The 11,339-nt window shown below is 42.7% G+C and overlaps 1 protein-coding gene across 8 annotated transcripts in view; it reads right to left on the reverse strand.

The window, feature by feature from the left end:
* The window catches only part of MAK (male germ cell associated kinase), a 33,886-nt gene extending 22,843 nt beyond the window's left edge, over window positions 1-11,043 (reverse strand). For 3 of the 8 annotated variants that reach the window (XM_079984976.1, XM_079984975.1, XM_079984982.1), the window contains exons 1-6: window positions 10,773-11,040; window positions 5,489-5,797; window positions 4,800-4,854; window positions 4,594-4,715; window positions 2,976-3,055; window positions 128-260 (exon numbers count right to left, since the gene is read on the reverse strand). In XM_079984976.1, the coding sequence (XP_079841102.1) occupies window positions 128-260; window positions 2,976-3,055; window positions 4,594-4,715; window positions 4,800-4,854; window positions 5,489-5,589 (491 nt within the window). In that variant the 5' untranslated portion in view covers window positions 5,590-5,797; window positions 10,773-11,040. Of the gene's footprint in view, window positions 1-127; window positions 261-2,975; window positions 3,056-4,593; window positions 4,716-4,799; window positions 4,855-5,488; window positions 5,798-10,772 lie in introns of all 8 variants that reach the window. The other 5 variants (XM_079984980.1, XM_079984979.1, XM_079984978.1 and 2 more) reach the window with 4 other exon arrangements.
* Window positions 11,044-11,339: the final 296 nt, after the last annotated feature.

Here is an 11,339-nt window from a genome sequence, read left to right on the forward strand (position 1 = left end):
AAAGGTAAGTGAAGGTCATGCTGAATAACAACACAGTCCGAACCATGTCTATTCAGAAGCAAGTGATGTTGAATTCAGTGGGGTTTACTCCCAGATAAAGTGGGGTTACAAATGCAGCCATACTTACCATCTGGTAGAAACATAATCTGTATATGGAGGCTGAGATCTAAGTTCTCTAGCCAGTCCAAAGTCAGCTATTTTAACAAGTTCAGGACCCATACAGAGAAGGTTTTCAGGTTTCATATCCCGGTGGAAAAATCCTGTAAATGTGAATACGGACAAAGAAATAATAAACAAACAAACAAACAAACGGACAGACAGACAGACAGACAGACAGACCAACCACAGTATCAAACAACTACCTGAAATATGGAACTTGAATTAATTCTAAACTAGTTTACCATTTCTTTTTTAAAAAAAATCTGTTTATCAAATTAAATACAGAGAACATTCTGACCTGTAGCAGCTGGCATTTAGTAATTATGGCAACTAATTAAAGAATTCTAATTAAAGAATGATGAACCACCTGCTTTTAAACAAACTAGGGCAAAATCCTGCAGTCCCAAAAATGGTGGTGGTGGGGTGTTGAAAGATCTGCCTGTGGCACCTGCATTTTAACTGCCAGAGCAAATCTATCTGTGATACTTGCACTTTACTGCTTCCTACTATTTTAAGGTATTGAACCGTATTTTTACCTACTCATATGTACTACTCAGTGTTAACATTGTGTTGGATCATACATTGGTATAAAGTTTTTAATGGTTCAGATTGCTTCAACGCAGGGATGGGAAACCTGTTACCTGTCAGATGTTGCTAGACTACAACACCCATCGTCCCTGACCAATGTCCATGGGTAGCTGAAGCTGATAGAGTTCAGCAGCATCCTAGGGACCATAGGTTCCCCAGCCCTCCTTTTTAAATACATGCACTTTGTTACTGGGTCAAGCTTATCCAAAGACCATGCAGAATCCAAATATAAAGTCAACTTGAATCATGTGCTTAGGAGTATGTGCTTTGGGGGCATAGTCAGAGCACCTGGGATATCGTTTGGAGCATGGTCAGGCCAGCTGAGAAGTGACTGCATCTGGACCATCTCTCAACCATCACAGTTTGAATGACTATGTCAATTTGCCTCCCACTGCTCCCCAAGTGGTGCTGCCGATGAACGCATCAGGCAATAATAAAATTACCACCATCCATGATTTCATTTTGGATGAAGGGGTTAACTTGCAATGCATTCAGAAAACCTGGGTGGATCTACTTTGAACCAGCTCTGTCTACCTGAGCATTTTGTACAGAACCAGCACAGGCTGGTGGGTTGGAAGGGGGCATCAGCCAAAAAAATTGCAATCTTTCTTTCAGGGAAGCCAGTGCACCTGGGCACCTGATTTGATACTTTCTTCCCTGTGACAGAACAGGGATCTTATTAGTGTACCATCGATCCCACTACTAAACAGCTTCACTGTGGCCATGAAGTCCTGGGGCTGGCTTGGAGCTTCATAGTCACCATGACAACCATGCGTCCGTCTCAGTACATCACTGGCCTAACCCATGGAGCAGGCCTAGATATTTATTTTTATTGCTACAGGGCCTTCTGCTTGAGGTCCAATGGTTGGATGGATTCAACTTGAGGTAAAATTAATATTGCCTTGAAAACTGAAGATAGAACAAAGGATTTAAACATAACACTCTTTGGGTGGGTGGGGAATTGCCAACTATCGTGTAGTGACAAATACACAGCTGTAGCTTTGTTTCAGAGGACTGTCTGAATTATGTATCAATCAGAAGGTTCCTTCTCCATTTGATCCACTGACACTGCATAACAGTAATACATTGGTGCCCCGCAAGACGAATGCCTCGCAAGACGAAAAACCCGCTAGACGAAAGGGTTTTCCGTTTTTTGAGGCGCTTCGCAAGACGAATTTCCCTATGGGCTTGCTTCGCAAGAAGAAAGCCCATAGGGAAATCTCCGGGGACCTCTTTTAAATGCTGGCGGTGGTGACCAAAGCCTTTCCCCCCCCTCCGGCCTTCAGAAGAGGTCCAGGAAGGCCGGCGGGGGCTGAAAGGCTTTGCTCCCCACCGCCAGCATTTTAAAAGCGGTCCGGGATAGCAGGGAAGCGCTTCCCGCTATCCCGGACGGCTTTTGAAGGCAGGCGGGGGGGGGGAGCAAAGACTTTTGCCCCCCACCGGCCTTCAGAAGAGGACCTCTTCTGAAGGCCGGCGGGGGGCAAAAGTCTTTGCTCCCCCCTGCCTGCCTTCCCGGGAGAGCGGAGAAACGCAGCGCCTTTCTCCGCTTTCCCGGACGGCTTTTCCCTGCCTTCAAAAGCCGTCCGGGATAGCGGAGAAAGCGCTGCATTTCTCCGCTCTCCCGGGAAGGCAGGCAGGGGGGGAGCAAAGACTTTTGCCCCCCCGCCGGCCTTCAGAAGAGGTCCAGGACCTCTTCTGAAGGCTGGCGGGGGGCGAAAGTCTTTGCTCCCCCCCGCCTGCCTTCCCGGGGGCTTTAAAATCGCCCCGGGACAGCGGAGAAGTCCGCTGTCCGGGGCGATCTTAAAATGCTGGTGGGCGGCAGCGCTGCCGCCCGCCAGTATTTTAAAAAACCCCGGGACAGCGGAGAAGTCCTCTGCTGTCCCGGGGTTTTTTAAAATGCTGGGGGTGGGAAGAAAAGCCCTTGCCCCCCCCCCCCAGCCTTCAGAAGAGGTCGGGGGACAGACTGTCCCCGGACCTGGACTGAAGGCGGTTTCCATAGGAACGCATTGATTGATTTTCAATGCATTTCTATGGGAAACCGTGCTTCGCAAGACGAAAAACTCGCAAGACGAAAAAACTTGCGGAACGAATTAATTTCGTCTTGCGAGGCACCACTGTAATATACACCAATCTTTAACAAATCATGAAGCATTTCCCCCCAAGTTACAAATGCTTATCACTGTACATTTACTTTACTCAGATAAAGAAAGGATAGTGAAGTGTCTTACCGTGTTTATGGATGAAAGCTAACCCTTGTAATATCTGGTACATAATGTTCCTGATGACAGACTCAGGGAACAACTTATTTCTGAAAGGAAACAAATTGACAATGTCAGCAGATTTTTGCAACATTAAAGTTTTTTGTGCTTATGAAGCAGAAAATCTCATTTTAAAATGTGGCAGTCTTATATAAATACAGTAAATCAACCGATACAGCCTTGATTTAACCATCCAGAATGGTATTCAGTTTTCATTTACTTCTTCCGGTGAATTCACACTGCAACTTTTCTAAGGATGCCCAACAATATAAATATCAAATCGCAATGATCGATGTTCACAATTATTCTAAACTTTTCTGCAACTCTTCCTACATGTAAACAATTCTGAACTCTAGCAATCTTCTCACTGATCTTCTCTAGGGGTGATATGAGAGCAAGCTTACATCCCGCCTCCCAGGTATGTCCAGGTATACCACTTCTGCCAGACATCCACATATATGCACTAACATCTGAATAGAGCAAATGTGCATAAAAAGCAGTATGTGTAGGCTTGAACAGTGCAGTCAATATCCATGAACAATTTGGAAATCATGCAATTTGTACCTATGCGCACTGTGTTTTATGCACTCTTCAAACACATGGATGGATGTCTGGCAGATGGGTCTGATGAGCAGGGCAGAAAGTTGCAACCTTGCCGCTCTGCTGGTCCTCCCAAGTGATCCTATGGCTTTGATGACCACTTCATTTGAAAGCTGCTGGGTTAAAAATTCAATTTCATTTAATTTAATATTGACCACAGGGCACAACTGAATACAAAACATGGCTTTAAATAAATAGTAAATAGTATAACAGAATCTATATTACACCAGCTAAAGCAATAAAAAGGTGAACTGATTAATCTGGACTTCTTGATGGCAATTTATGACATGCAACTCAACAAAAGCAACACAAGGTTTAGATAATCCCCAACATGTTGCTGACTAATAATAGTATTCAATTAAATATGTGCACTAGTGCATGGATTAGCACTATGGGACTTCTCCCTCCCCCATGCACACCCCACTCTGTTCCAAAATCTTCTCTGGAGGGTTCAGGAACCCCCAGAACAGATTTAGGGGGCACATAAGAGGAGGAGGGGGCAGAACATTCTATTGTGCAAGGAGAAATCCTTGGGCTGAAAAAACGTTCTCTTACTGCAATGTTGAGTACAACTCTTAAATAACACTTTCTGGCTAACCAAGTAAATCTTCTGATTAGTTTTCTTTGTCCATCAGAAATTGCAAGAGAAACTTGTTTCAGACTGACATACAGATAGGATGCCAAGGATGTCAAAAAGATAACATACAAAGTTCTCGGTTTCTGTTGTGCCAAATAAACAAGGCTCCCTTCCAAGACAAATTGAAAAGCATCCAATTAAAATTGAGTAACAAAAAGGCTCTTCTCAGAGGAAAATTGGCCTGCTTAAGATACCTGAAACATGAACATTTTCCCTATGATATTGTAATAATCACCTTTCTGTGCTGTACTGAGAACTGTGAACAGAGTTCTAGGGGAAAAAGCAAACAGGATGTTGTACCCAATGAGCAGTGGGTACCAGATCTAAGCAAAGTTTTAAAAGTGGACATACCTGTCTTTCATTAGCTGATAGAGATTTTCCTTCATATATTCAAACACGAAATAAAGATGGTCATTTTCTCGAATAACTTCTTTCAGCTTTATCACATTGGCATGATTAAGTTTTTTCAGAGACTGCAATACATCAGAGAAACTAATTATGATGATGTCATTGGTTCCAACACAGGCCTAAAGTTATTTAGTAAATATGAGCATTACCTTGACTTCTCTAAGATTCATACATTCATCCCAAGAGTAGAACTTTCTTTTCATTCTGAAATAAAAGTCATAGGAACCCATGCTTATTAGGTAAAAAGTGAAACACGCAAAGAAGATAGAAAGTAGATTATACAGAGAACTGAAATATTATTTCCTGATTCAGAAGTTACAACCTGCTCTATTTAATATCAGAACAAATTAAAAAGTCTTGGCAGCAATTTCAATGCAAGCTACTGAACAGAATTTGAAAAAGGTAAGAAATGAATGAGCAGGGTACATTCCATTAACGGCTTATTCCAATCAGCATAACTTAAAATAAAGCAGCGCAGAAAGGGTCCCAATGCTGCAGTTCAGCTAGCCAGAAGCAGCAGCCCAGCAAAAGGTAAAAAGCCATCTCAGAAGGCAAAGTGGGAGAAAAATGAGGTGGCTCACAGAGCACAAGCCAACAAGGGGGGGGAGGTAATTACATGTGATTTCTACTACTGCTTAAAGAGCATCCAGAATGAGGCTTCAGTCATTTACATATTTGTTGTTATTTATATTTTGTCAATGTTTCACTAACAGCAACCAACATCATATGCAGACTCCTTCCTACTTGGAACTAATTCCCACTGACCTCAATGGGGCCTACTTCTGAGTAGACATGTGTAACATTGCACTGTCATGCATGAAGATTTAATGGCACGTACCTTTTGATGGCCACAAGCTCCCCTGATTCATTGCTCTTCCCCATCAGTACACTGCCATATGTTCCATCCCCAAGTTGCTTCATGGTTGTGTAGCGATTCATTTTGTAAAAACGGGTTAGCCAAATCCTTTAAAATGCTAAAACTGCTTCTTTTTCAAGCAGGGACTTTTGAGAATGTTGCTGTTACATGGGCGAGTAATCTGTCATAGTACTTGCTTAAGTCATCAGTCTTCTTTTCCAGTATTATAACCACACTATCCGGAAATAACGTCGTAGTGAAGGGAATAATGCTGCCATTCTTATAAGAGTCCTTAATAGAAACAGATAGTTTGTTTAAGTATTCTGTGGGAAAGCATGTTACTATCATGCAACAAGCAAACTAAAACATTTTATATTTAAAAAGTAAACATGCAAAGTAGATTTGAGCTAAATCCAAGCAGAATGCCAGACTAGCTTTCCTGCAAAGTGGGAAAATTCCCTCTAGAATAAAAAAAAGAGAGCAAGAAGGGCTAATACTGCAGTAGAATCAAGTGAAATGACACTGCAGGTTCTGACTATTAATAATCATGATTGCTAATTAATTATACAACATATTATTTTAAGCCAACATATAGGTTGAGATATTAGCAGGGCAATCCTATTCATGTTTACTCACAACTAAGTCCTCTAAGTCCTACTGAGTTTAATGGAACTTACTCCCAGGTAAGTGTGTATAGGATTGCTGCTTTAGACCAGTGTTTCCCAACCTTGGGCCTCCAGCTGTTTTTGGACTACAACTCCCATCATCCCTAGCTAGCAAGACCAGTGGTCAGGGATGATGGGAATTGTAGTTCAAAAACAGCTGGAAGCCCAAGGTTGGGAAACACTGCTTTAGACCATACCTAAACCCACTTACTAGAAAGTAAACACTACTTAACTTTGTGGAACTTACTATCATCATCATTTACTTAATTCTGCCATAGGACTGTGCAGGATGTCACCAAAGTGATCAAAGTTTTCATTTCTAGACTGCCACAACACCAGCTACAATTCTAATACTCTACAATTTCATTATTAAATACAGGTTTCTAGCTCTCGTGGAGGTAAAGAAAGCTCCCAAACACGATTCTATTAGGCATGTCAGAGTAGTTCCCAAACTGAGTTGCTATAGCAGCACATATGCTACAGTGAATGCTTTTACAGGGAATTCTCCAAACAATGCAGTGAAGAAAAATTCCGAAAGCACACAAGAGGATCTTCAGTGACCAGGCTACTGCTTGTATGAAAAGAGATTCTCTGGTGGTGCTGAAACAGATGAAGCAAATATAGAACCCCCCAAATGGATATTTACACATAGTTGTCTGATAAATAATAATAATAATAATAATAATAATAATAATAATAATAATAATATAGTGAAAAACCGGAAGCCTATGAAGCTGTCACCTAGCTATATTTGAAGGCTACAAAGGAGACAATTGTGTCAAAATGGAATTAAAAGGGTAGCCGAGTTTTAGAGGATGGAAATGAAGGACATTTTACAGCTGTTGGTATGATTTAATTGCATAACAGCTTTCAGAGGAATTATGTAAGGAGAGAATAGGATGGTGGTGCAGGAATAAGCAAATGAAGTCCTTCTGTTGATTGCACATTCCACCCACTTCTTAATACAATTTTTAAAATCATTATTCTTAAGGACAATTTGATCAGGCACACAGAGCCTTATATGCAGGCCCCACAGCGTACTTCTGACTCTTACGCAGAACTTGGAGACAAGTGTATATCACATTCCCCTGGGAGTTTCCCAAGGGAGATGGAGAAAAAATGCTATTGTAAACAACAGATTGTTCCTCATTGTTCAAGACATGCTGCCAATAATCTCCTCAAGGAGGATCAAGGGAGGATTAAAGCAGAGGACAGAAAAAGGTCAAGTTGCCATAATGCAAAGGCGCCTAGCAGGATCAGAAAAATTGCAGAAAGCAATAGCTAGCTATGTATGAATCAAAGTAATTCAGTGATTGACTACTTGCCATCCTTTCAAGACAAATTTCAGTAAAAAGATAGTTACCAGAAATGCCATCTTTATGTTAAGGCGTAACCTTATAGAGAAAGCATCACAACTGAAAGAGAGCCTGCAGAAGCTCTGATGCACATACATTTGTTTCCTAGAGAAACTTTTCAAAAACAGAAGCCACATTTAGTGGGCAAAAAGTACATCAAAGTTGATGACACTGCCTGTAAACTGCTATTCTAAAAATAAAATAGTACAACTGGCAGAACTAAAGCCTAAGTAATCAGTGTTGACTAACCACACTCACTGCCAGTAAAACACACACATTCTAAAAATTCATCTGTGGAAATGTGCCATCCTTCAGGTAATTAAAAGTCATTAGCAGCAACAACAGAAGATGCTTATATCACCTTTCCAGTTACTTGCTGAAGTGATTATTCTGAACCAAGAGAACTACTAAGGGACATTGGCTTGTCAATCTGCTACTGAAATCCTATACTTGTCTACATAAGAAATAAACCCCACTAAGTTCAATGCGGCTCACCCTCAGGTCAGGGAATATAGGACTATGTAACATACTAGCACACAACAAAATGCCATTATTTTCAGTAAGATTCACTGTTTAAAATCAGGGCATGACAGCCAGATCCAAAAGCCTATTGTTATTTTAGGGCTTTGTGACGACATCATATATAGGAAAGCTTAGAAAAGAACAACAGGAGCATTGGCAAAATGGGAGAATGAGAAAGGATGTGGATTTTGCCCAAATAGTTGGAACTTCAGGATCTTTAGACTTCATTTGCTTGACTGAGCAAATGAAGAGGCACTAATTGGGACAATGACAGCGTACTCTTCATCAACACTTGTAGAGGGCATGAACTGGTTGCAGAAGACCCATGAAATTAGGTTGAGGGTCACAAGTTGCCTACCCCAGCAGCCAAGTATGGCAAAGACATTCAACTCTACCATACTTTTAATGAAAACCACAGGTGTGCTACTGTGCAGAATTACATAAACAATCTTAGATCTTGTGCTGTGGGAAGGAAAATCCCTTCTGTGCTCAAAGCAAGCCTGTTGCACTCAACAGCAGCGTCACAAAGGGGCTAGGGGAAAGCAGAAACATAGTAGTGCTGATAGTGAACATTTCCACCATTGGGTCCCTGCACTGGAAATAAAGAAACAAGAAAATATCAGTTGACATTAGTGTCTTATTTAGAATATTGCTTCACATTTTTTTAATCGAAAAGCAGGTCACACTGATCACCTTCCAGAAAACTTGTCACAGATAAAGATAAAAGATAAACCTCATGAATGCTAAGCAATAAAAATCCAGATCAGGCTCACCTTGCAAACAATTTTGTCACTGGCTTCATGAGAGCTAGCAGTGACTGTACAGTTCATTATTATTTTGTTTCAAATGCAATAACAAAAATTGACAGAAAATTCAGAAAGGTAGCTGCTACTGGCAAAACTCTTGCTCCAATGGAAATAGGAAACAGATGGTGTTTAAATGCATGGCAGGGGCAATTAATGCATACTCATATTTGAAGAGATTTCATTTTGCTTTAGTTTCCTTTCCATGTTTACTTTTACAGGACAAACTGCTGCTGTTGCTAAAGAGTGACAAGTGGTAGTCAAGGTGGTAAACAAGGTAGTTTCACATATTTTTATTCAAGTGGAAACTGCACCCTTCATTCTGTGAATAAAGAACACTATTTGAACTCTTCTCTTCTTGGCATTTGTATATCTGTCATCATCCCCATAGTTAAGAGAAGACGCTGTCCCTACCCTTCTACGTTTTGTTCAGCACACCTAGAAACAATATGCATTCAATAATTTCACCCACTTTATTATAATCTGCTCTTAATTGTATCTACTTGAAAATGTTTATAAGTGATTTCAGTGGAGGTAACATTAAAAAAATACAGTACTATCAAGTGCAGCATTAAGCCTACCTATTGGAATCAATGTAAAATTTCTCTGCTTCAGATTGAGCTCAACATATATTTAGGGTTGCAGCCACAGTTCAAAATTATCTTAGGCTAATTGGAAATTTTAGATTTCTGAATCTCCAGCTCATAGCAATTTAAAAATATTTATTTTCCCATATGAAAAAGCTTATAAATGAGTTTTGGCAGATTGTGGTTGATCTTTGTTTTGATCAGCTTCTTGAAGGCAAAACCAATCCTCCCGCCATGGAATTTCAGCCCATAGCCTCCCACCAATAGTTCTATCTAACTTTGCAACAATCCTGTTATCACAAGTGAATAGAAAATATCCACCGTAATTTTGTATGAGGAAGGTGACAGCTGTGATTGGTCAAGCAAAACCTGCACAGGTGTTTCTTTTTTTTCCGGAGGGGGTGGGGGTTGATGACATACTGTAGAGCAGTGTTTCCCAACCTTTTCCCGACCATGGTCCCCTTCTGACCTTGTTTCCTTCTTGTGGCCCTTCAATCTTACCAGTAGATAGGGAAGCCAGAGATTTTAAAGAAATACATAGTTGAGTTGGGATAGCTCAGTCCATAGAGCATGAGACTCTTAATCTCAGGGATGTGGGTTCAAGCCCCATGTTGGGTGAAAGATTCCTGCATCGCAGGGGGTTGCTCATGCTCTCTTCCAACTCTACAATACAATTCTACATCTTACAACTCCCCATTACATCCATCAGATCTCCTTCTGGGTAGTGCACGTTTCCGATTGTCATTCTTGGAAATATCAACCCACGTCTCATTAAGTACCCAAATTAAGTACTGTTAAGAGCCACTGTAACACAGTGGAAGAAAGTAATATTGGATCCTGGGAGGAGGCCCAGATTCAAACCCGCATACAGCTATGAAACTCAGTGGGTTGCCCACCTCCTTTCAGGCTTACCCACTCCTCCCTGCGTGGATAAAATAAGTGATGCGAGCCCCTGGGAGGAAAAAGTGAGATACATAAACGAAAAGCGCAAAGTCGCCCCTATGCTTGAGATCCCATTTTAAGCTGCTTCCCACTGAAATCGACGCGATTTTAAAGGCCCTTATAGCTTTGGCTAGATCGCGCCTGAAACTCTGAAGTCCCGCCCCAAGTTAACGGGAGCCTGGGAAGTAAAATCCCAAGTCACAAGAATCATGGAATCGTAGAGTTGGAAGGGGGTCACCGGGGTCATCTAGACCAACCCCCTGCAATGCTTCAAACGGGGCCAGAATAAGAGCGGGGGGGGTGTGTGTTAAAGGCTTTTTTTCTTTGCCTGCCCGCCTCGTCACCCTCCTTAATCCCTCCCTGCCTCCGCCGCCGCCTTTCGCCTCACTCACCGCTGAGCTGCTGGCTGCCTGCGGAGGCTCCGGGGCCGCCCCCTCCGGGTCCTCCTCCTTCTTCCCTTGGCCGCCTCATCCCAACCTCCGAACCACCAGCAGCTCCCTCGACTCTAAACCCGGCCAGGGGTCTAGAGCCGGCAGCGTCAAGCAGCAAGCGGCGGCGGCGGCGGCGACCCGTTTCCTAGGCAACACGAATCGCCGGCGCCACCTCTCGAGGCACGCAGGCGGAGCGGGCGGGCCTAAGAGCAGTTGAGGAGGAGGAGGGCCGTAGGAACGAAAGGTGGTAGCGGGGTGGCGCTCGAGCTTCGCGTCGTTGATCCTGATTGGCTGGGCGCTGACTTGAGTGACGGTTCGAGAACGGCCGGCCCAGCAACTCGGGAGGGCGGGGCGGACGCAAGCTGCGCGCGCGTGGCAGCGGCGGCGGCGGCGATGACGCTTCCCACTTAAGCCTCTGAGCCGTAGAAAGGCGAGAAGGTCGCGCGGGCGCGTTCGACTTGTTGATTATGCGCGCACGCGCCGGCGAATTAAATAAAAAAAAAAAGTGGCCTCTTCAAGAAGAGAGAA

This window comes from Podarcis cretensis (genome assembly GCF_951804945.1).
Source record: "Podarcis cretensis genome assembly, chromosome: 7".
NCBI classification, from domain to species: Eukaryota; Metazoa; Chordata; class Lepidosauria; order Squamata; family Lacertidae; genus Podarcis; species Podarcis cretensis.